Raw genomic sequence first — 26,656 nt, forward strand, 5'->3', positions numbered from 1 at the left:
GAAGTAACAGGATACAAAAAATCATAGATACGAATTTAAAAAGTAAAACACTATGCAATTTACATCATCCATTAGCAAATTAGCTCTACTTTGTTTTTGCCCCTTAAGTATCTTCTGTATCAATTTATATTTTCCTGTTTTCAAGGTTGCGTGGTGTTCACCCATCCTATCTACCCAGAAGGAGTGTAGAAAATACTGGAAAACAGCAGGAAGACTATGTCAAGTATCTGTCCCTTTCTGATATAGTCACACTGTCATCGCTGTTGGTAGTGCCCAAGGTCAAAATAGAAATTGCCCTATAGGATCCCACCCAAGTTCAGGCTGATAAAGTATTAACCTGTGGAATATGTTGAGCTTTAGATTCTATAGAAGAAGGCTTCCAAGAACTCTGCAGTACAGATGGGGAATATCTATTTTAGGGCTACTGTGATGGCACATTTTAGTTTCATTTCTGAGTTCAGAGGGCCCAGATGTGATCTGTCTGCATGTTCCCCAGGGACACCTTAAGTTTTAGACACTGCTATCCTCAGGCAGTTCAGCGTGTGTGGCCTGGCCACAAACAGACCTGGAAAACAGATTCCTTGGGGCACGCTACTCTCCACCTAGCTAATAATTTTTACACAGCTGGAACAACTGGTACCTTTGAAAACCCTATTCTTTAGTCAAGTTTAGTTCAAATTAGCTCAGTCATTTAAAGCCAGCCAGGGTGAGAACTGGCAGACAGGCAAAGCACACAGCCACACAGGCCATATTTCCATGCAGAATTAAACAAAGCAAGAACTAACTATCTCATTACTGCATCAAATCTGCACCACCATGCCTCAGCAGTGGCCTCGTGCGCCCTTACATGCAGTCACACAGTCTATTAATTTGGAAAGTCATTTCATCTCTGGAAGGCAGCAGTCCCTGGTAAGGCATTGTTCGAGGAGGGCAGAAGAGGCTGTGTGTGTCCGCCCATGAGGCGGTGAGGAGCAGCTGCCTCAGCACCACACAGGCACAGATTCCTGAGGGGAGGCTACAGGCTGCGGTCTGTGTCACCGCAGCTCTATTTCTCTGAAATGGGGGAGTGGGCAGCTAAGGAAAAGTTCGGCTTCGTGCTTTTGGAAGACAGACACGCAGGGACAGGACGAAGCTTTTATGGGGTTATTCAAGAGGAACCCCACAAAAGGAGAACCCGCCTCCCCTGCCGCTCCCCCCCCGCCCCGTCGACAGGGGGCGCGCGGCGCCACAGCCCGAGGGGAGAGGCCCCGGCCCCGCCCCGCCACACGCGGCGCGCGCCGCTCCCGCCCCGCGGCAGGGGGCGGGGCCAGCGGGGGGCGGGTCCCAAGCAGGCCCCGCCCCGCGTCTGTCCCCGCCCCTGCCCGGCCGGAGGCGCCGAGCGCAGGGCGGGGCCGCGGGGACCCGAGAGCGCCGGGCGGGAGCGCCCCTGCCCGCGGGAGCGGCGCGGCGGGAGCGCTGGCGGCCGCGGCCGGGCAGGAGGCAGGGAGGGGACGGGAGGGGCTGCGGGGGCCTCCCGTGCGGGTTTTTTCCTTTCCCCGCCCCCTCCCAACCGCGCCCCCTTCTCGGACCGTGAGAGGTGAGAAGGGCGGTCGGGGCTCGGCAGCGAGGGGAGGGGGCTCGGGGCTGCCGCGAGGGGGAGGAGAAAGTGAGGAGGAGGAGGAGGAGAAGAAGAAGAAGGGCGGTGGCGCGGGCCAGGGCCAGCGAGGGGCGGGCCCACCGGGCTCCCTCCTGCCGGGTGTCTGCGGAGCGCGGCTGCGGCGCCGCCCGGGGGGACGGGGAGCGGTGCCCGCCCTGAGCCCGCCGGGCGGGACCCGCCGACCTCAGCGGGGAAGTGGCATCGCCCGAACGGGGCCGCGGCAGCTGATGCGGGACGGAGCAGGGGCGGTGGCAGCTGATGCGGGACGGAGCAGGGGCGGTGGGGGCACGGCGAGGGGGGCGCGGGGTCCGGCCCCGTGGCCGAGTCACTTCAAAACGTTCAGAGACGGGACCCGCTAAAAGTGCCCTGAACACAGCGGGCTCTCGGGGACTTGCCGCTCTATCTCTCAGCCTTCACCATCACAGTATGAAATAGTGGGAAACTATTTTATTTTTTTTTTGAGACTGGTCGAACAGATTAGAACAGCGACTGACTGCCAGCTCACCGGCATGGGGAGCGGCGTTATTACGCCGAAAACAAAAAGTATAAGTGTTGAACATCAAACGGCTGTTTATAAATATTACTGGTTCGTGCTTTTCCTTAAAGCCTCTTTGTGGCTCCGGGCTCTGAGGTCGGACTGGCTGCGCTGTGTGAGCGGTGGTGCAGCCCAGCTGAAGCCCCGCCATCCGTGACTCGCAGTCGGGCTGTAATGTCATAACAGTCGAAAGGGAAGACTTGAGTTTGTTCCTTCCTTTTACCTAAAAGTCAATGATGAAATTATATGAGCTAAACTCCAAATACAGTCTTATTTTCAAGAACAAAAAATATCATTCAGGTCTTCCACGAGCATGAACAGGAATAAGAATTTGAACTTACGTTGGTGTAGCTTTTTTATCTAGACAAAATCTATGTATTTTAGGGGTGGATCCTTTTTAAAAACAGATCACAGGATGTATTTTCATGGACAGTTCATTAATTTTACCAGAAACAATCTCTGATCATTTCTCATGAAGGTATTTTTACCTGAGAATTTCAAGAGGCATTTAAAAAAAAAAAAGTACCATATTCTTGAACTTCATGGGTGCATTCCTGATAGGGCAGATTGTGTTCCCATCTTATGTTTTTCCTGTTTTCCACTTGCTAAACAATGCTGAGGAGCATAAAGCAGGATAGAACCAAAATAATAATAATAAATAATAATCCTAATCTGAGTCAAATAGTGTTTTCCTCTGCCATGTGTCAGCTTCATTGAACCACCCCTCATTTATGTCCTCTGGATGGCCAGGTCCACTACCAAAGGCAGCATGTTTACACTTTAGCGGTATATTTTAACACATTGCGTTTCACAAAAATGCATTGACTGCTAATTTAAAATAGAAAAGAATTTGAGTGAAGATGAAGAAATTCTCCCATTAGACCATTATAGTCAAAGAGTAATTGCAAGCTGTTGCTAACAATGACAGTTCATATTGGGGAATTTGTTCCAGCTCTGGACTTTTGTATCACCTGTGCTTTTAAAAAGATTCTTTGCTTATGTTGTTGTCTTGTTGTTTTATTGATATAATTCAGCCTTTTGTGACATGATGAAGATTACCTAATCACATATAACATGGCCCAATAGTGAAAGTTTCTAAATCTCTTAAAAAATTACAGTGTGATTTTACATTTCCCTTACAAAATCCTTACAGTTTGCCTCTTCCCACAGCAATTAAATTGCCTTTTCTTATAGCAGTCTTACCAACTAGAAAAATGCAGTGGTTACAAACCTAACTATCCACTGTTTGCTTTTTTTCCTAAGAAGAAAATCTTTAATTCAAAGTTACCAGCAAAGCAATGCTGACCATAAATACATGTATTATTTGGCTGTCTGGCCTTAAAACCCAGTCATGTAGGCAAGATGAGGTTATTTGCTCCAGATGCAAGAATGAGGTGGTATTACCATTCAGAGACCTAGGACAGTCTTGCATCTAGTAAGAAAGATCAGATCATGAGAGGTCAAATATTAGGTATCACATTATGTATGCAGGTATCATGTAAGGCTACTTTCTTTCACTTCAAAGTGTACATAGTCACTTGGTACCATTGCACACGGTACCAAGCCAAAAGGAGACACATATTATTTCAGCAGGCTAGATTTTTTTAAGATTTGTAGTGGTCTGTAAATAGGAAAGAGTTGAGAACCACTGTGACAGTAAGTGTGAATTTTTATAGAGCTGCTCCATGTAAGGAAACATGTTAAGTGGTGGTAGTTGGCTTTATTCACCAATACCATCAGTTTTAGTCTTTGAAAACAGTGTTAGGTGCTTCATATGGCAGATCAATACTTCACTGCTTTTCCCTTCATGGAATTACAGCTAATCAAAGATAAGGGTGAAAATGGACTAAGGTTAATTTTTTTTTTTAAAGAGACACAGCCTTGTAATCCAGTGTTGCTTGAGAGTTCATGTCTCATATTAATTAAAATTAAAAATTTCATATTAATTTCCCTTCTTCCTTTGGGGTCTTGGTTGATGGGTATGTAACTTGAAGTCGTGGAAGGAACTAAGGTGACAGTTGTGCAGTGACACGCTTTTATCGTCTTCCTCAGAAAGTTTAGGAATCACAGCAGAAATGGAAGGAAGTTCTATCTGAATAGAGTAGGGAATCTGCTTTTGAGATTTTTTAATTTTTTTTTCCCAATGGCTTGTTCTTATTTCTTTGTACTGTTATTTTTCTACCTCCAGATTTTTTTCTGCTACCTCAGTTTTTTTGGAAAGAGGAGGACAAATGGAACAACAGGATTCTTTGAACAACTAGAGATGATTCCGGTGTTATAGGTAATTATTGTATTTACTCAATTCTAATAGTAAGTTATGCTACAAGGAATGTGATATTAGCCCACAAGGATACTGGGTCTTCCTTACACCTGAAATTTCATCTTTTTTTTTTGTGTGTGTGTTATATTGCACATCTTTTGAGGGCTTGTTTCTAGCAAGCATACACAAGCAGGAATCGACTTTGCCCTTGTAGACTTCACATGCTAGTGTTTTTTAACCATTTTTACGTGATTTCATTACTTGTGCTCTTTATCAAACCATGCTTTTTAGAAGACTGTCAGTATTACTGTAAAGTTCAGTTTTGATCTTTTCAAAATGCATGAGAAGCCTTTCACTTTGAATCTTTTAATCATTATAGGAAAAACAGGAAAAACGATAAGAGAGTCTGTTAGAGAAAATATGGCTTTATAGAAATTCTTATGAATAAAGGCCCACCAACTGCACAGTCAAATCTCATTACTCCAATAATACTGACTGACTTTCACTTTATTTCATTTTTTTAGCAGCAAAGTAGTAAGACTGTTCTAAGTGCAAGTAATTTTCAAAGGGAATGGCTTTGACATTTGCACAAAGCGAAGGGATAAAAGAATGCTGAAAACATGAATACATGCAAGAATCTAGCTGTATCTGAATTCTCTGTAAAGTAAAATACTGCTGAAAATTAGCGGCAAGGGTGACAAAAGCAATCCAATTAATTTAGGAATACTAGGTTTTACTGCCTTTTGCAACTGGATGTGCCTATCTCATATTGGCCTTATTAGCCACCAGCGCACTTGTAACAAACGTGGGTAGAGCCCTCCCCAAATCTTCATTTGCGAAGCCTAGCCATGATGATGACTAGGTTTTACTAAAGTGAAAAAAATCTGCTTTCTTGACTGTGAGATCTCTCTGCTTTGGAAATGCTGATAAAGAAACACACTCCTTTATAATCTAGAATTTATTCATGTTGTAATATAGAAGAGAGATGGTCTTTTTTACTGTTCATCATCTGTCACAATCTTTCCCTCCTTGGTCAGTCCATATCCTTGTTAGTATCTTTCACTATAGATGACATCAACCCTTTCCTGAGTTTTAAAAATTATGATAACTGCTAAGGTTACCCAGAAATTACTTTGTGAACAGACTTTGTGTTTTCAGTTTTTTGCAGTAGTTCAAAATGTGGTAGCTCCACCTGCCAAAATAGCTGACCTCCTCGAGATTGTCAGAATTTTTAGACTTGACCTGCACCTTTTTGTACAGTGATCATGCTAGTTAAAAAGAATTTGAAGCAAATGCCAAAATGTACTCCAAAGAAAAGGAACTGAAAAGGTGGATCACTATGAGATAAATCTTTATTCACATCTTATTGCAAGGTAGAATGAGTAATTTCAAGCAGGGCTGCTGATTAGTAATTGTGTTTTATGGACTATATTGGCATTTTTCCAGAGGACAAATTTCTGTAAAGTTGAGAGAGGTATTGATTTTAATCTGCTCAGAGGAATAGTTTGCCAATTAATTACCTCTTCTGGCAATTCGAAGTGCAGCTAATGTTAAAAATCCTAGTGTCTTCCATAAGAACAGGATATATTTGAAGAAGAATTTTTGATTAGTAGCTTGGATTATTGCAAGGGCACCCATGACATTTTCAGAGTTAATGGAAAACTGTTTATAAAATTGTACAAGATGTTTTTGTAGAATAGTGAAATTGAAGGTAGAGCACTGGCTTCATCTCTTTGAAAATGTGTCGGGAGATAGACTTGCCTTACTGCCTTAGCTGATGCTTTTGTCAAAATAGCAAAAATACATTGTATTGACTCTATTGAAAAGAACTTAATTTAAAACTTAATAAGAATCTAACCAACTTGCTTAAAATTTGCAATACTTTCCAGTTCAAGAAATTGCAATTTAAATCAACATTCTACCTGCATTTTGTGAAATTGTCTATGGCCTTGTATTACACATTCAGTGGGGGACTAACTTTGAGAAATGTTACCCCTTACAGTTTTAAAAAACCACAGCATGCCCAAATATTTTGCATAATTAGAGCTTTTTAAGCCTTTGAAAAATGCCTTGAAAATGTAAGGTGTTTCTCATGCCGACATGTACCGAATTTTATATGGAGGAGAGGAGGAACAGCAGAATGTGTCTTGCCTAAAAAGAATGAAAGTAACTTAACACAGAATCATAGAATCTGCTGAGTTGGAAGGGACCCACAAGGATCATCGAATCCAACTCCTGGCCCTACACAGGACATCCCAAGAAGGACACCACGTGCCTGAGAGCATCATCCAAACGCTTCTTGAACTCTGTCAGGCTTGGTGCTGTGACCACTTCCCTGGAGAGTCTGTTCCGGTGCTCAACCACCCTCAACAGGAGTGCTGTGGACAACTTCATGCTTTCAGACCTGTTTCTGATAGTCTTTCTTTAATTATTCCTGTGGGTTGCAATTGTGGAGACATTTGTTCAGCTAGATAGGCTTTCTGGCTCCAGCAACAAAGCAATTCTCACCTTGGCAAAGCCTTACATAAGTAGTGTTGGAAAGGACAACATTATGTAAAAAGTTAAATGACTCTGAGAAACACTGAATGTTGGGAGGCCAGAAGTGTGATTATTTCTTTGATCACTCATTATTTTGTGTTTATAGTTCTGTGTTTGGTTAAAAAGAAATCCCTCCCCTCCAATCTCAGCTCTGATTGGAATTTAAACCTGTAAGAAGAGAGGCTCTGCAGGAAACACTTTCTTTACAGACTGGTATCCGAGGTACAACTTTCTTCTGAAATGCCAGATTGATAGCAATTACCAGAAAGGAAAAGGAAAATAGATACTCTTTTGAAAAGCTAAACACAAAACATAAAAAACAGCTCAACTTTAGAGTTGCAAGTTTTCAGTAAAATGTTTCTATTTTTAAAGTGTTTCTATTGTATCTGTTTCCTACTAGTTTCCCTAAGTTCTCTCTTTTTGTCTTTTGTAATTAGTTTATCTAATAGGCAGTATATTTTAAAAGCTGGAATCAGATGGAGCAGAATGTATTTCCTATTCTTCCTTCCATGTTTCACACAGCTTTGTCAGAGTAAGTGAGAGGTTGTGGTAATAAGATCTGCTTATGGCTTTTGTAATCCTTTTGTGCTCACCATTGCTTTTTGTCACCATATTCTCAACTGCCGGAACTGTTTAGACATAACATTTTTTAATATTCACTACGGACAGAAAGATCTTACAGCCTGTTGAACTATAAGCAGGTTCACTTCCTAAGCACTCTTTTTTTTTTCCTGGCACTTTTGAATCCATTTTCTGTATACATTGTTAACAAAGGGAAAGAGTAATGAAGAAAGAGAGAAAAGGAAAATCTGTGATCAGGTCTTTATACCATCATACTTTCAAAAATTTTGTAAAAAAAGGGAGAGGACTACATTAGCTAAAATCTCTTTTAGATTATTCTTTAAATGCTCATGTTATTTCTGATGTGCCTGCCATTACTCCCACCTCATCTCCTTTCACCAGTATGTTACAAAGCTGTAAGAGGAGATACTGATAAGATTTTTATATGGGCTATATAGGGACAATGGTGATGATATCATCTGTCTAGTACAGATTTGAGTTGACTTGGGTGGAAGTAGTATTATTCATTACAAAAAAAAAGTTCACACCATTCGTGGACTTCCTGTAGCCTCAGCCTCAGAGCCAGTAGAACTTGGCAAAATCGGGCTAAAGTATACCCTTAAAATGAATTAAATATTCCCAGCACCTGGCTGTGTAATATATTACATATTCATAGTGTAGAGTAAGACAAGACTCAAGTCCAGTGAAGTTTACTAAGCTGAACTGTAAAGAATACAAATAGTAATGTGGCTGAATTAGCAAATTAATTAAAAGTTTACAAATAGTGTATAAGTGGCGAGGAGATGTAGGAGAAGCTTACAGGAAGATGAGGGTTTTACCATGGTTTTGATGATTGGATTGTTTGCAAGCACGTTCTTACTTGTTACCAGAGTAGACGTTTTATGTTGACTTTTGCACAAATAAGCTATTAGGCTGATAGCTGCTGTCCAGGTAAGTAAAGCATTCTGTGTTGGTTATTCTTTATATCCATATGCATTTGTCTGGTAAATAATCTAAAACATATCCTAATATTCTGAAAAGAAGTACTTTTGAATATTAAATTATCACTTTGTCCTTGCCAGAAATTAAATCAAAGTTTAAATCTTGCTCTTTCACATGCAGTAAGAGAAATTGTATTTTTGGATGTAAATGTAATCACAAGCTTTTGCATTCAAACTATAATTAAAGCATTGAGTAAGTAGGGCATTTCATAATGTTATCATAACTTGATAAGATTGGCAAGATCTTCACCAAGCACCAAGGCATTTTAAACTTGGAAGTATTTTCCAAGGAAATGAAAGTAATTAACTGAAATTAATGTATGAGTTTACAAACGTGTATGCAGATCAAGTGATAAGTAATAAAATTTCACTCTTTTGTACCTCATTTCACTTCCTGAAAGGTTTTGTAATTAACAAATACAATTTTAATTTGCACCTTTGCATAAGAAATTGTCTAACAGTTCAACCAAAGAACAATTGTACTTAAAACAGGTTAAGTGATAGTTACAGTAAATATTCAAACGTTATTGTTTGAATACTTAAAAGCTCAATGAATGAGAAATAATATATACATGTACTGAAAGCTAAGTAAGGAATTTTTAGAACTTTGAGCTAATGGGGAGGATAGATGGGCAAACGATTGCAGACAGTCTAAATCTGAGGAGATCTACATCCAGTAGTGCAACACATTAGTTTTGTATTTCCCTTAAGACTTTAGCTAGAGTTCATATGAGAGAACTGGAAAAACCCATGGTAAGCAAATAACGAATGTTTTTTCTTGATTATGCCTTCTCCTTTTTGACAGTTCAGCAATCTGGGTTCAAGAGTTTTCCCTTTCTTGAGCATGCTACTTCAGTAGTGGACCTCGTGCCCCTGGGAGTGCCAACAGGCGACTCTGTTCCTTCTGGCACTTCATTTATATTGCTGATGCCTAGTTCTTGCTCTCTGTGCAGAACGGGAAACATTTAAGGATTCCTTTAAAAAGAGGGTAAGGCAGCTAAGATGGGATCATTATGCTGCTTAGGTTAGCTGAGCAGTTAACTCTGCAAGTACGTTAGTGATTTAAAGCTTTAATAGGTGGTCTAGGCTTCTACCATCGGTGTCTATGTGCTCAAGCTCATTTCAGTTTTACACAACCAGGGAAGGATAGGAGCTCAGAGTTGTGTTTGAAAAATGAGCTGTTGTGTTGATTTCTGTTCTACTTTGTTTCTAAATCCTGGGTTTAGGCAATATGTAGCAACTCAGGCTAAGGCAGTTTTACACACACAGGAGCAAAAAACAGGCAGCTTGTGCATCTGTGAGTTCCCCGAGTGAGCTGGGTTTATGTCTTTTGGTTTATCAGGTCCTCCCTAATCACATTTCTGTCTACTTGCCAATATCAGTCAAGCTCTGACAGAATGGAGCTCTTACTGTGTTTTAAATCTCTGAAAGGTTTTGAAACTATGGGTAGGTAGGGAAGGCCAAATAAGTAATTCTACTTCACCTGCCAGCTGATGGGCCTGTTCTCAGTCTGAATATGACAAAGAATTTGCTTGTCCTGTCTGTTCTGGTACTTAGTAGGGAGTATGTATGCATGTGGGGTAAGGGAGACTACATGAGATGAAGCAGGCAGAAGAACTGTAGTTATTGTCAGAAGAGCTTGTGAAATAAATAATAGCGGGGAACCTGAGATTACTTTCACACGAAACTGATGAGACAGAATGAAGAACCTAAGAAACCAGTTTTCTGATTATGTTTAGGACTGCATGGTGACTTGATACATAGCTTAATCTGAGATTTAATAGTATCCAAGTACAGAATTAAAGGATATTTTTCCTTGTGTGCCTTAGATACATACTATTTTAAGCAACATTGACCAAAGCAGAGAACTAGTTTTGTTTTAGAGTGAAGGGAATAATTATATGTACTGTGATTTGTTCTGCATATTTTTTCCTAATAATACTTCCTTGAGCCAAATCACTAGTAAAATCAATGGAAGCCTTTAATTAACATCTCTAATTTAATCATCTTGCTTTTGTGACTTTGTGAAGCTTATGTAATATGAAAAAATCTATGATCAAGTTACAATGCTTACAATTAAAGCAAGTAATACAAGGCATTTTGTTTTGTATTTATAAACATATATGTATAATTCAAATTAAACATCTCTGGGACCACATGATTATGAATATTGCCCTCTGGTATTCATCTCCAATTTCAGTGCTTCATTTCAGATTTACAGTTAGTGCTGTAAATGTTACTTTTTATGGAGAAATACAATTAAAGGGTTGGGTTTCCTACTCTACAAGAGAATACTTTCTAGTAATGCTCTGAGGTTCCCAGCACAGGAAGGACATTGACCTGTTGGACTGAGTCCAGAGGAGACCTCCAAGATGATTAGGGGGAATGGCTTTAAAGTGGAAGAGGGTAGGTTTAGATTAGATATTAGGAAGAAATTCTTTACTGTGAGGATGGTGAGGCACTGGAACAGGTTGCTCAGAGAAGCTGTGGATGCCCCATCCCTAGAAGTGTTCAGTGCCAGGTTGGATGGGGCTTTAAGCAATCTGGTCTAGTGGAAGGTGTCCCTAACCATGGAGGGGAGGTTGGAACTAGGTGATCTGTAAGGTCCCATCTAACCCAAACCTTTCTAATGACAGTTCTGTATCTGTCAGCTACTAGTCTAATTATAAACAGGACTTTTAGTAGTGATTCATGCTGATTAATCTCTCAAGTCCTTATTATAATATGTTCTTTTAAAAATCTCTAATATCTGTATTTCTTAAGAAATAAAGGTAGTTTCTTTGTGTTGCATGGCCATCACTTCATCTGTGTTCAGTGAAATGTATAGGGAGCAGTCATCATTGGTAAGCTGAATGGGAAGAGTGCTGTTCTGTACCATACTGTTGTATTAAAGCAAATCATACATATTTGGAGTTGGCATAGAAAATCTTAATATCATACTGAAGGGGGGAGAACATCTGTACATGCAGTATCCTTTTGATAATGTTCTAACACAATGTTTTTAAAGTATTTCATTAAGACTGATTACTTTTTTAATATATATAAAAGATGAAAGAAAGATTTCATTTAGTAGTGGGATTTGAATAACCTATTATGGAGCAACATTTCCATTCAGTAGTGTGGAACTGTTGCATTGAATTCCTCACCTCCTATACACCTAGTTACCATGCTTGGCTGTCATTGCTTTACTTGTAACAATCCTAACCACAAACTGGCGGTAGATCAAAATGTTTTCCTTTTTATCTGTGTAACCTTGACCTTGCCAAAATGGTTCATTCTATCCAGACATTACTATTAAGGCTCTGATGGCATAAAGGCACTGAATCAATGTGAATGCACAAATAGAATTAGGATGCTCATTTCATAGGTTATGTTGCTTTCATGTTATTTGTATGATAAATGCAGATTGTTTTTAATTAAAAGAATTTTTTACTTTTCATGGCAGTCATTCCTGTAAAGCTGATCTATGGAAGGGACATGAGTAAGTCTGTGGAATAAATAAATGATGATAGACTAGGTATTTGATTTCTCTTTTGCCACCTTAGAAACAGATCATTTCACAGAGTGTTTCAGATTGGAAGGGACCTCTGAAGGACATCTGGTTTACCTTCCCCTGTGTTCAAGTGGGGTCACCAAGAACAAGCTGCCCAGGACCATGTCCATACAGCTTTTGAATACCTCCAAGAGTGTAGACCCCACAACCTTCCTGGGCAACCTGTACTCTGTCATCCTCACAGTGGAAGAGTGTTTCCTCATGTTTAGGTGTTGTGTTTTAGTTGTTGCCTGTTGACTTTTGTCTCTCACTGGAGAACCCTAAAAAGAGCCTTGGCTCTGTCTTCTTTGCACCTTCCTTTCAGATATTTGTACACATTGCTGGGACCCCCTGAGTCTTCTCTAGGCTAAACAGTCTCAACTCGCCCATATTTTCCTCATATGAGAAATGCTCCATGCCCTTCATCATCTTTGTGGCCCTTTGGACACTCTCTCCAGTATGGTCAAATGTCTCTTGTACTGGGAAGCCCAGAACTGGACACACCACTCCAGGAATGCCTCACCACTGCTGAGTAGAGCGTAAGGATCACCTACCTTGACTTGCTGACAGCACTCCTAATGCACCCCAGGATACCATTAGCCTTCTTTACTGTAAAGGCACACTGCTGGCTCGTGTTCCACTTGGTGGACCACCAAGTCTTTTTCTGCAAAGTTGCTTTCCTACTGAGTGGCCCAAAGCATGTACTGGCGCATGGGGTTGTTCCTCATGGATGGTGCAGGACTTTATCTTCCCTTTGTTCAACTCGATGAAGTTCTGAAGGCTGATATTGCTAGTAAAGACAGAGTCAGAGGGCATTCAGTACCTCAGCCTTTCCCATATTCCATGTCACCAGGGCCCTGGCCCATTCAGCAGCAGGCCCATATTTTCCCTAGACTGTCTTTTGTCAGATGTATACCTATGCAAGTCCTTAGTGTTGCCTGTGATGTCCTTCTGAGACTCAACTGCAGGTGGGCATACAGTGGTAGAAATCTTTATATTGAAAGGATTTTTATGAGAAGTTCTGTTTGACATCTGCTGTGCACAACTGGGTTCTTAAAATGTTGTAAGTGCACATCTTGTGTAGATGCAACATTAATTCTTAAAACTAAATAAAAATTCTGGTTTTCATATTTAAGAGACATATGGTTCTCATAAACATAAATTTTCATACTTATAAACTTTGATATGATTCTTATAAGCATTATGCCTTTTAGTGTGATGATTGCTGGTGTTATATTTGATCATTTGTGTTGCCTTTCTGTGAAGCCTGTTTATTGCCACACTATTTTTGAGTTGCAGTGATCAATTGCACATGAGATCGCACTATTTGTTTTAAAAATATGTAATAAGATATGATATTTTCATATATTATCCCTTATGCAGTTGAAAGTCTCCATTGGGGGGCAGGCTGTTAACTGAAGCTGCTAATTAAACAGAAATCCTCACTGATGGAGAAATGAGTCTCTTGAGGTGTCTTTTGGTATAAAATTATTCATTTTGAGTGCTCAAGTCTCTGTCTTGAAATACTTTGCTTCAGTAGCTGTGACATTGCATAGCTTGACATTTAAATACAGTGTAAACTTTTTGCCCACGGACCTCTATGTATTTCAGAAGTTTGTGTAGTCTGGCATGGAGCAGTATGTTGCATTACTTAATCACTTGCAAATCTGTTTCTTCACTGTTTTTTTACTGTGACAAAATCTGGTAGGCTTTTATATGGAGCCTAATGTAGAACTGGGAGTACCTGTAATTTTTTACCAAACAGGCATCCACTCTGCTGTTGACAATGTTGGTAGCGGTGTCCTTTACCCATTTTTCTGTGAGTCTTTGAGGAAATCTGAATGCCTTATGGTGGAATAATGCTGTTGCTGTCTTGGAAAAATGTAAAAAAATTGTCTTTAGTTTGCCTGCAGATTTGCCTACAAAAGGAAACTATCTCCATGTTATTTTGTTTGGATTTGCCGCAATCTTTCAATGTCTTATAAGGTCTTTTGTAGCTTTTTTAGGCAATACCTTCCTTAAACTCGTTCTAAAGAATAGATATACTTTTGGCAGGACTTCTTTAAATATCTGCAGAATAGTGGTTTTGTTACCACTCTTCCTTAACAGTGACATTTCTAGAGGAGATGATTTGTGCTGGAGTATTGGCATTTCTAAATTGGTGACTTTTACAGAATCACAGAATGGGTCAGGGTAGAAGGAACCACAATGGGCCATCTGGTCCCACCTCCCAAATTCTACCTTGTTATTATTAAAATCAGTCATAGTTTCATTAGAATCTTTGGTACCAATATTCCCGGAGTGTATGAACTGGGAATCTTTTGCTTGTCTTCATCTTGTGTGTTGCTACTTGATCCTTTTGGTACAGAAAACAGACTTTGTGTTTTGAGAGACTGGTCTGTCACAGTGTTGTACATTTTGTATTACAGAATTTAAAAACCACAGCTGACCTGATGGACTCAGAGTTAAAAATTTTTGAGTGTGATTAAACTTACTGTGCGGTTTACTTAGGAATAGGTCTGCACTATGGTTTTGCTCGTTGATGATGCAGTCCCTGATAATGCTTGGGTATTAACTGAATAAATCAATGTTAATGTTTTAATATTAAAGAAATGTGCCTTGGATCACAGCTTCTCTTGTGTGTGAAACCAGTATGATACTTGATCTAGCATCTGACAGTGTAGTCTTGTATTGCATATGGAAATCTTTCTTTCCCCCTACCCTTAGCTGAATAAAATAAATAGCAAACCAGGCTGTTGTTCTGTACAGGTCTTTTCATGCTATTGTTAAGCTGACTGCTCCAAAGTCAGTATTTCTAAACATGTGGCTTGCACCGCTCAAGAGAAATGTGTGATGCAAAGTGGCAGAAAGTTGCAATGCAGCGCCAGTAATTTGTCTACAGCTCATTTCTGCCAGTCAGAAAAATTAATTTAAGAACATACAGTCAGTAACTGTAGGATGTTTTCCTGTCTTTCTCCTGGATGAACTGTGCTGTAGCTGCTGCTGTAAGGCACTTTTCACATAACCATGAACCAGAAGTGTTTGCACTTCTGAAAAACCTTTGGGATAGGAAGTGGTTATTGTTTTACAGAGTCACGAAGCATTAATACACTAACCTTCCTGAAGTCTTTGTTGAGATACTTCTGTAATTTTGGGTGTGGAACACAGGAATAGGGAAGAAAAAAGAAAATAAATGTTTAACATTTCTTCTAACATAAGCATAGGTATAAGCAGAATTGCAGTTTGGGGTTCATTAGTGGCAGTTTTCTTTGAGCAATTATTTTAATGCCTCTAATTAGTATTTTAAAATTTGAAAGTCACGTTTTAAACAGTGTTAAATTTTGAATGCTTTTTAGTGCTGTAAGTACGCATTTGATTAATTGATGACATCTTACAGTCAGCGAACCTTTCTAATGTTTTAAATACACATCTAGGATCACTAAACAATGACAATATTACTTTTTCACATCTTAATGAGTCTAGGTATGTCTAAAATGTATCTTTTTATATTTAATGCTTTTGTTAAACAGTATTTTTTGAAGCGAGAAACAACTCCTGCATTCAAAACAAAGACTTTATGTACTTATTTTGACATTTACATTCTTAATTGGCACATAAAAGGATCATTAATATCTTCTCAGGACTAGCTGAGCCTTTATACTCCTTTTTAAAATCCATTTGACAGACTAAATACCTCGAAAATATTGTATATGAGTTGCGTTAGAAGTTGAGTGGTGATAGGTTTTGAAACCAAAACATAGTAGTGACAGGTAAAATGTCACCATGAAAAGTGGTGTTGAGGTTCAAATCTTAAAAGTACCTCAACAAGTATTCCATAAACATATTTGAAAACTTAATTGATTACATAGTGAAAAAGTCAAAATAAATAAAAGTGGTAGGCCTAATTATGTAAATAATAATGTTTCCATATTTCCCACTGAAACACTCTAAATATTAAGTACACTTTCCCTCAAAATATATGGTAGGAGTATCTTAGAAGTAAAATTGTTTAAATTTTAACTAGTTGTGCTCTATTACAATCTTCCTTTAAAACTTGTATGAATAAACATATATAATTTCAAAGGATGTCAGTGCAGTAAAGTTTTTGGTTAGTAAAAAACCCAGATTTTTATATCTCTGTGGAGATAACTGTTCTGAAGATTGTGAAAAGAGCAATTTATAAAGCTGTCAGGCGATGTTCTTGGTGTTACCTATTTGCACAACTGCAGCACGCATTTATATGTTTTCTTTTTGTTCACAACACAGAATCTGGGAAACTGTACCTCACTGCTTACTGCAGGGATTTACTTTGTGAAGCTGCTTATATGAGAGAAGTTATGTACTTAAATGTTCAGGTGCTCCACTTGGAGGAATATCAGTCTGTTCAATTAAAAATCAGAGTTCTTAAAATTGTTTTCACAGTAAACTTACATGACCTCATTAATGCAGACAGAATTATGTTCTCAAAGGTGACAGTATACCTATATTTAAAATGTTGTTTTGATTCACCACAAAATAGAAACTGCAATAGTACTGAAGAACAGAAAAATAGGTATAGACACTGTTGTTTTTTCATTAAATGCAAACTTTTACCTTAGTAAATGAAAAAATATTAGAGAATCTTTGACAAGTCTTTGTATGTTGTGCTTGATTAAGATGTTTTTATCAGGATTCTCAGAAATGTGTTATTGCATTAGAAAGATGTCTGATGGGAGGCCATAAAGGGTGGGCATTTGTATTTGTGAGTACCAATCACTAGATGAGATGTCAGAGATGAGGTTTGGGTGGTCATAGTAAGTGGAAGTCCTAACAGTTCATTATTTGAGATCTCCTCAGAAGTCTGTTAACTCCCAGCAGGGGACCTGATAAAAGCTATTGCATCATTCACAGTAACAAACCTTGTCCAGAACTAGAAGAGACCCTTAATTATTTCTGAGGAATGCTGTCAATTTGAACTGAAGAATCTAATGGCACTTGTCATCTGTAATACAAACTTATAAGTAATTCCTATGAAACAGAAACAATTTAAATATTTAATGCAGTCCATCTTAGAAGTGTAATTTTGAGGGAGTGTATAGAGGGAGAAAATTTGTATAATCTAGAAAAATGAAAGAGAATAGAAAACAGTTTTATGTTTTGGTCCATTAAAACTACAGCATGTTTTGTTTTCTAATCTCTGTTTGAGCCCATAGCTTCACAGCCAAAGACAAGCAGTAATTGGGCTGTAAGTCAGTGGAAAGTGCTGAAAAAGCACTAGAATCGGCAAATCTGCCACTGTCTTAGTAGACTTGTACTGGGACAGCTTGAATTTTAAATGAGTCTGTTACACAAGAATGAGAATCCAGGTCAGTCCTTATGTATAATTTACCATACCAGCAGAAATAAAAGTATTTAAAGGTTACTTTTTATAGTTAAATGGATAATTAAAATATTACTGCTCTGATGAATGTTAACAAATACACCAATTGCTTGTCCTACTTCTTCACACTTAGTGAACACCTGACACCAATACAAAACATAGGGAGAGAATAAATAGAAAGATGCTGTTTTGTTTGTACTTAGGCTTTATTGCAGTTTCACCCAACTTGCAATTACACAAATGATGGTGTTTAAACGCTCCGGTTAAGCTTTTAACAATTAGCTGTATGTGGACAAGATGAGCAGGGTATGCATGTCATATCATTTTGGTTAAACATCCGTACAATTTCTATGCTGATATGTTAAATCATTAATCCTCTCTTAAATATTTCCCTTGTTTTCTGTGTTTAAATTAAATCCCCAGCAAGGATGGTAACAGCTTTGTATGTTTACCTACTTAATCATCTTGCCTTCCAAGTATTTTCAACTGTTCTCTGGATATGCTGCAAAGGTCTTGGTATTTGGCTTCCAGTAGGCCAGGATGCTGGCAGTGTACACACTCTGAAATGCAACATCTCTTTGTGGAAACAGCTGGAATGCAGTTTCTATAGAAATGAGCTTTTCTAGCATTTGTGAGAAGCACTTTCATAAATAACTGTGTTCTGGGCAATGATGGGTGAGCTTTCCAGGTTACAACTAACCCTTTCAGCATTGTTGTTCCCAAGGAAATAACATGATTTACTCATGGCATTGAGTTTGGAACAGTGTTTGGGGTTTGGGTGGTAGCATTTGGCACTGTTTAAGTTTTCATATGGACTCTGCATATAGACTGTTCTAAAGAACACTACTAGTATCCTAATGACAAGATTCCATATTTTGAAGCTCATAATGTTAATCTGAGAGACGGTGACTTTCGCTTTTGATGAAAACTGTAGGTAGAAAAGAAGTACTTCTTGTAAATTTCTTGCATATGTATCCTGGAGAGTTGAACAGACTCAACAGATTGTAAAGTTTGAAAAGGTAAATCTGTTTATCAAGAACTGATAAAATCCAGTGCCTCTTTGTTGTTCTAAAATATTTATTACTGTGTGGCTGAAATTAATCTCAGCATTTTATACCTAACTAGCTCCATATATCATAGAGGAAGTAGGCTGTTTTTCATGGAAACAGTGAATTGGTCATTGTGTATTTTGTCCTTTTGGCTTTCTCTTCCTTATCCAAGTAAAAACTTTTGTTGGGTATTTTAATATGTTATATAAATTACCTATCCTAGAGAGTGTTTTGTCTCAAAAGTATCCATCTCTCTTTTTTGCTGTTCCACCGCAGTATCTCTAACTTGATTTGGAACAGCTGATTGTACATGATTAGAAAGAAACCTTTTGAGCAGTCATCTTTTGTTGTCTGTTTTGCAGGGGGGTGTCTGATGTCTTGCGTAGTGACTGATTGGCTTTTTCTTGCTTTCTCTTTTAGTGATGTATAAGTGAATGGAAACCATTAGCTCATTTCAGATAGAAATTTTCAGTTACTGCAGACCTAGATTTGAATCAAAGCACATCAAGATGAAAGGCTTTATAACCCCCACTACTAGTCCCTTGAGCTTTCCAAGGCTGTTCTTGTCCTTTTTAAGTTAGTGCATGTCCTATAATGGGAAAAATAATTATTTGCAGCAGTTTCTCCCCAGCAGAATTATGTAAATTTATTTTTTAGCAATGTAGAAAGAATTTAGTTTGGTTTTTGCAGTTTTTTTCCCCTCTGTAGTAGGAAGAGTTAATAGAAGAAGCAGAGATTCTAAGATGTGGTACTGGGATTATGTTTGCTGTCATTTGTGGTTTAAGAAAAGGGGCTGGTATTCAGCTCTTGAAAGGGCTTTAATGAATACTGTTTCGTGTTTTTGAAAGCTAATGGTCAGAGGAGAGCAACAGAAGAAGCCTCGGAGCTTTTAGGGTAAACCGATTAGCATTTTTCCTGATAGAAGTGATTGTTTCATCTCCTCTCTTCAACTCAGGATTTTTCACTGTCTGTTGCCTTTTGTTTATATTCAAATGACATACTGTTAAAGAAGCCTTTTTGTGTGATTGCAATGCTTTTTCCCCTCCTTCCGTAGAAAATCTGCTTGCCACAGACAGGCAGAGCATGTGTTTCTCTTGTCTTGGTTGGGTGCACAAATCTTCTTTTATGTGTGCTGCTTCTTACCCTGTTGCCTAGACGATCGCTGGCTTTCACTAAGAATGTCTGGTTCTCGTAAAGAGTTTGACGTGAAGCAGATTTTAAAAATCAGATGGAGGTGGTTTGGTCATCAGGCATCAGCCCCTAACTCTGCAATTGAAAACCACCAGGGAGACTTCTGGAACAGAGGACAAAATGTAATAACTGGTGACACAAAGTTTTTAGATTCAGGTAACTTACCTTTAACATCAGTTGGCTACAGAAGGTCCAGCCAACAGGATTTCCAGAATTCACCTCTTTGGCCAATGGCATCCACCTCAGAAATCCCTGCATTTGAATTCTCAGCAGAAGACTGTGGAAGTACACGTTGGTTTGACAGACAAGAAACAGATGATAGAGCGAGTGAAGAAGAAAATGAATCGGACAGCAGTTCGTGCAGGTTAATTGTTACTTTCCTATTGTGAGAAACGTGTTTTCATTTCATGTTTATAGTTAGCATGCATGTATAGACTAGCCTTTATTCTAAACTAAAATGCTTTAGAAACCTGGCAGCAACTGTGCATCAGAAACAGAATAATATTTATAATCAGGTTCTGTGTGTTTATTAGGACCCTTTCAAAAAGGCAGCTTTAGTCAGTGGGGATAAACAAAGCGCATACATGGATGGACTCATATTTTAAATGGTATACCAAGTACATGCTGTATGAACATTACATGGTAATGTTAGAGGATGCTTGTTACATTATTCTGAAGTGACACTGGTTGTTTGGTTATGCCAGTTAGGAGAAAATTATGAAAAAGTAAGCTTCTTCTGATTCTTACCTGATGTTTCCATATGTTTCTATAGAAGAGGGAGAGTTAACCGTAAAAAATGCATTATAAATCAAAGAAAAAACATTACATCTATTGAAAGCCAATGAATTTGTGCTTTAAAGTGAAAGCAGTTACCCATCTGGGTGTCTTAAACAGTGCATCTAGTGTAAAAAGAAAAATAGTTTTATTTTGTCTGTAAAGATGTTTTGGTATTCTTTTCTTACATATCGTTACTAAAGATGAAACAGTGAAATTTTTTCTTAAATTAAAGTTGTTTACTGGTTGTCATAAATTAGACAAGTTAATAACCTTTCTTGTGAACTATCAGTTTAATTCTATTATTTCATTTAGTACATAGGTCAACCATTCTATGATGTTTACTTTCTTGCTTTTAAAATAGCTTTGCACCTATATGGCATTTCAGAAAGTGGAATTTCAGTGTGGCAATTTAAAAGAGTACAGTGTTAAATAAAGCCTATTAAGGACAGATCAACCTACTTATGGTGGTTTAGTGTTTTGCATTCCTTAGGAGAAGAATTAATTTAGTGGAAGGGCAAAGTAGTCCATAATATAAACACTAACTATTTATGGTCTATATGACCTTTAAAGATTCAAGGAAAGGAAGGAGAGTAAAAATGCTTAGACGTGAACACAGTGTATTTGCTTGTATGACAAAATACTAGAATTAATGGGAAAGGAGATCCTACATACTGATGGATCATAACAACAGTCTTGTAGTGCTGCGAGAACTGTGTATCTGTAAGTAACAAAGCTCTGAAGAGGTCACATTTTAGATTATATTCAGGTGTGAATTTTTAAATAACTGTGTCACTGGATATGATACAGATACATTGGCACCTTCTGTTTCAGCAACATATATTTGTGATGTGAAATTTTTATGTACAGCATTACTCCAATTAGGATATTCTCACCATAGCAAGGCAATCACTGTAGAAAAAAATGTAATTTTAAGAGTTAAATGTATAGGTAGGTTCAAATTACTACAAATGTGTTCTTAATTGTAGGAGAGTAATGTACATATGACGAAAATAGTTTGTTACTTTGTAGAATTGGAGAAGTGCAGATACTTAGGATGTTGTGAGAAGTCTGGTTTTGTTTGGGGTTTTTTTGCAGACAGAGTTGTATACTACAGGAAATGCACGAAGGATTTGAACTTAGTAAATTGATTACCTTCTAAATTATCTATAGCATCTAGAGTCATTTGTATTTCCATTATTGTCTTGTAATTCTTGCTAATGTTTTACTTTAAAATAAATATTTTAGATAAATTTTGAGTTCAGTGTTGGTATAATTTAATATGTAGCTGATGGTAATATAGGAATTTGCTTTGTATTGTTATCTGTATCTTGTCTCTTGGGGAGACTGTACTTAAACCATGTTTTGTTCACTTCCTTTGTTAAGAATGTATAAGCTCTACATAAGTCTGCTTAACACCTGGAGTTTTTCTGATGTTAACTTAATTAAATGGTCTTTCTTAATAGTCTAAAATACAGCTTCTTATCTGATGACTTGAGGAAAAAAAACCCAAAGCAACACCTTCACCTACGTAGTTTTCAAAGGGCTTTTTTTCCCCTGAGAAAACCCTCTTACCTCCTCCATTACAAACAAATTGTGTGTATGAAAAAGTCCGTCTTAAAAACTTTTTGTAGAAGCTACAGTTACCTTACTTCTGTGCTCCTCTATAACTTATTGCCCAGTTACAAGCTGTAAAAGCATGAAGTAACAGAAGCAGCTCTCCTGCTTTGTGTGTATCAATCCTTCCTCTTTACCATGTCATATATACAGAGAGAAAAGCATTTAGATCAGGACCTTGTCATTATGGAAACTTTAGATCATTATATGATTCATTTAGAGGGGACCTCCTGTCAAATTAATTTATTATTAGTATAGACCTCGGTGGCATAAAGGATAACCAAATTCCGAGTTTAGTACCAGATCTTTGGCAAAGGCTGCATCTGAGGTGCAGACAGATCATCCAGATTCAGGGCTCAGAGCTAGTTGGTTGTAATGCTGTTCACAGTGTACTTCTGTGTGTTGTTTGTAACCAGCATTAGCTCAAATGATGGTTTACTGGAACAGTGAGTTTTGAATTCTTTTGCTGTTTTTTGTCTCCTAGATTTCCTCCATTGCTGCTGTTTGTTAGTTCCCCTACATTCCTGAGGCAATGGTCATCCTTTTGGATTTGTACACTTTTAAGAATTTTCCAACAGCTGTGCAGACTCTTGTATAGAAAATTTGAGCCTATTAGCATTAGTTGTTTTTTTTCTTAACTTTTCTTGTGGATGCTGTAGGAGCAATCCACAGACCTTGAAAACACAGTGAATATCATGCTAAAAATACCTAGAGCATACCTAGTATGCAGAATGTTGTATCTGGTTCATTTCACCCAAGCATGTATTAAAATGTTGGAATTACTTTACTGTTGATTTAAGTATGGGAATGTATTAAATATGAATAGGATTTCAGAATTCATCAGTTGTGTGCTAACCTTGAACAGTTTGGTAAGATGTCTGTAATTATTTAAAGACAAGGTCTGAATGTGGTAGCTACTCTGCAGTATTGCTCTGTATGATCAGTCTTGGAGTTAGTATGCTGTAACTTCCAGTCTAAGACTGCCTCCCCATCCTGAGTTTTCAGTCTATAGCAACCTTTGATATGTCTTCTCTTTCACCTCACTCTTATTGACCTTTGAAGCTATAAGTTCTGTAGGAGCCCTAATTGTGCTATGTATTTCTGTATATCTCCTATCACAAAACTGTTAAATAAGAACAGTTAATAGGTTCCCTAATTGTGGCATGATAGTAGTATGATATGTGAAATTAACTGAAAAACTATCAAAAGAGCATTTTTTTGCTAGATGTATGCATGAATTAGACAAAAGTAAGCAACTTTGTTATTGAAAGATAGTTGTTTTAAAGGGGAGAATCTTCTACCTTCTCATTTCTTTTCTTTCATGCTACCATTAAAATTCTTTCCTTTCCCTCTGTACCTTTTATATCTTCACTTGGGTAATTGCAGAATCACAGAATGGGTAGGGTTGGAAGGGACAACCGTGGGTCACTTGGTCCAATTTCTCTGCTCAATCAGGGTCATCCTAGACCACATGGCAAAGGATTGCATCCAGATAGTTCTTCAGTATCTCCAGTGAGGGAGACTCCTCAACCTCTCTGGGTAACCCGTTCCAGTGCTCGGTCATGTGCACAGTAAAGAAGTTCCTCCTGATGTTCAGTTTCTGCCTGTTGCCTCTTGTCCTATTGCTTGGCACCACCAAGAAGAGCCTGGCTCCATCCTCTTGACACTCTCCCTTCTGATACTCAGAGGCATTGATGAGGTCCCCTCTCAGTCATCTCTTCTCAAGGCCCAGCTCCCTTAATCTTTCCTCATAAGAGAGATGCTCCAGTCCTTTAATCATCTTTGTAGCCCTCCACTAGACCTGCTCCAGGAGCTCCATGTCCCTCTTGTACTGAGGAGCCCAGAACTAGACATAGCACTCTAGATGCGTCTCACTAGGGCTGAGTAAAGGGGCAGGATGACCTGCCTCAACCTGCTGGCAGTGCTCTTCCTAATGCACCCCAGGATACCATTGGCCTTCTTGGCCACAGGGGCACATTCTGGCTCTTGGACAGCTTTTTGTCCACCAGGAACCCCAGGTCCTTCTCTGCAGAGCTGCTTTACAGCAGGTCAGCACCCACCCTCTACTGGTGTATGGGGTTATTATTCCCCAGGTACAGGCCCCTGCACTTGCCTATGTTTAGTTTCAGATGGTTCCTCTCTGACCATCTCTCCAACCTGTAGAGGTCCTTCTGAAGGGCTGCACACCCTCTGGGATATCAACCACTCCTCCCAGTTTTGTGTCATCAGTGAACTTGCTGAGGAGGCATCTGCCCCTTCATCCAGGTAATTGAGGAATAAGTAATACAATACAGTGCCCAATATAGAACCTTAGAGGACACCATTCCTGACAGACCTCCAGCTAGACCCTGTGCCACAGGTTATTGCCCTCTGGGATCTGCCAGCCAGATCTGCCATTCAGTTGTCAATCCACCTCACTACCCACTCATCCAGTCCCCACTTCCTGAGTTTGCCTGTGAGGATGTTGTGAGAGACAATGTTGAAAGCCTTGCTGAAGCAGAGGTAGACCATATCCACTGTTCTCTCCTCAAACATCCAGGTAGTTGTTTTCATGGTAGAAGGCCACCAGGTTGGTCAAAAAAGATTTATCTTTAGTGAATCGACGCTGACTACTTGTGATCATCTTCTTATCATCCATGTGGATAGGGTTATGTCTATGAACATTTGAAAAGAGTTAGTGCAGCACAGTTATATAGCATGTATGAGGGAGATTGAATCTACCAAGTTTGAGCAGTAGATGTTGTAATAAGATAGATAACAAGAGCCTTCAGCATGGACTTAGAAAGCCACAGGGAAATCCAGTTATTTGTTCAGATGATCATGCAAGGGGCCTCCATGCAAGATGATCATATTTTTGCAGTGACTGTCATGTGCTTTGACTACATTAAAGCTCAGTCAGGTATGTTTTTGTACTACTGCGCTTCTCGACCATGCTGCAATGTAGGTGCATCATGAGATAGTCTGAGTGTTGTTTTCCAGACAGAATACATGTTGCTTATGGCATTTTTGTGAGTATACAAATTTGTTGCGCTAAATCCAAGACACCTTTTAGGAATAAAACAGGAAATATCAGAGCTATAATCAGAGGTCTCACTGCAATGAAACATGCCTGTGTTATTTCTTATCAGAATCAGAAACAAGTAACAATGCAGTAGTATTAGCTTAGCAGGCTGTGTATACATGTCTTTGTTAGGTTACCACAGGTAACGCTGGAGTCTGTGCTCCAGCTTCTCATGTCTTTTGCTATTCATGCCAGTTAGATTAAGGTTAATGCAGATATATTTGTTTGCTTGAGCATGTGCCTTTTGATTGCAAGATTGTAGTTCTGGCTATAGCTATAATTCTTTAGCATAAAGGAAATCACTGCAGTCTCTCCAGGGTTACTTTTGTTCACTTTCCATTATCTTTTCCTATCATAAATTATTATACCGTATGGATTTTAACAGTCTTTGTTCTCCTTTTATTTATGCTCTTCTGAGCCTAAAAAAGTGTCCTGATTTTTACCAGTTTGTTTTTTCCAAGAATCCTTTCAACATCCTTCTTTTCAACAAATTCTATTCTCTGCAGCTGAAGTTCTTGTCCTAGTAACTTTGAAGAGGAAGTATTTTACTCCTTATGAACCATAATATAAAATCTTGGAAGCTGGCAGAAAAACTGGCATATTACTATTTCAGTAAGTTGTGTTTTGGTCTCTATATGCAATAAAATGTCAACTAGCATCAAGAAAACAGTATGAACAACCAAATTGTTAAAAAAATACTTTTAAAACTATTTTGTGAAAACTGCAATGCAGGAAACCATCTTAATGTAGTGAGAAAGTTACAAAATTAAGAATTGTTTTTAAATGCTGAAGATGTATTATAATATGTATCCTAATTTGTCCAAGGGGAAACATTCTTTATCTTCTCTAATAGACTAAAGATGACTTGAAATTGCAACAGATCTTCTACTTATATTATTACCAAAAAATATCATGAGTTTGTTGTGCAGTATAGGAAACACAGTGACCTGTCTCAAAGTAGACAAATAGCTTTCCTTGAGGCTGAGTAGGACTTTTTTTTTAATTTTTTTTTTTATTTTTTATTAGGAATGCCAGCTACTTACGATGTAACTTTTCTAGTAAGAGAATAAATACTTTCACTGGTTTTGAACAGCTCTGAAACTAAAAATCCATACATTTCATTTATGATTACAGAGTTCTGCTTTCATCATTGGCTTTTTATTTCCTTAACATTATTCTTGGTTTGCATTACAAGAATTTAAACAGGAGCATGTAATTTATAGTCAGAGGTACTATGCATTATTTTTTGTCCTTTTCTTGACTTCTCTCAACACAGGGCAGTTGCACTCATTTTCCTATACATACTTAATCATTTTTTCACTTGAAACCTCTTTTGTTACTTTGAACCTAATTTTCAAGTTTTTTCAAGTGTGAATAAAAGTAATATTTTTACATTTTTTATTCTATGATTTATCATAGTAGTTTTTTAAATATCTATATATGTTGAGATGTCTATATTGGTTGGTTGATTTTATGTTTATTTACATGTCATATTTATGAAGGTAATATTCTTTATGCATACATTCAGGTTTTAAATGCTGA

The 26,656-nt window shown here is 38.4% G+C and overlaps 1 protein-coding gene across 5 annotated transcripts in view; it reads left to right on the forward strand.

The window, feature by feature from the left end:
- The first annotated feature begins 1,445 nt into the window (after nucleotides 1-1,445).
- The window catches only part of KLHL5 (kelch like family member 5), a 68,161-nt gene continuing 42,950 nt past the window's right edge, over nucleotides 1,446-26,656 (forward strand). For 2 of the 5 annotated variants that reach the window (XM_051789971.1, XM_051789972.1), the window contains exons 1-2: nucleotides 1,446-1,576; nucleotides 4,360-4,452. Coding sequence is in view for 3 of the 5 variants with exons in the window: in XM_051789968.1 (XP_051645928.1) it covers nucleotides 19,650-20,026 (377 nt within the window). In the remaining 2 variants the exon portion in view is untranslated. Of the gene's footprint in view, nucleotides 1,577-4,359; nucleotides 4,453-19,191; nucleotides 20,027-26,656 lie in introns of those variants that run through there. The other 3 variants (XM_051789968.1, XM_051789969.1, XM_051789970.1) reach the window with 2 other exon arrangements.

This window comes from Manacus candei, unplaced genomic scaffold, assembly GCF_025592945.1.
Source record: "Manacus candei isolate 608988 ecotype Guabito, Panama unplaced genomic scaffold, ASM2559294v1 h1tg000028l, whole genome shotgun sequence".
NCBI lineage: Eukaryota > Metazoa > Chordata > Aves > Passeriformes > Pipridae > Manacus > Manacus candei.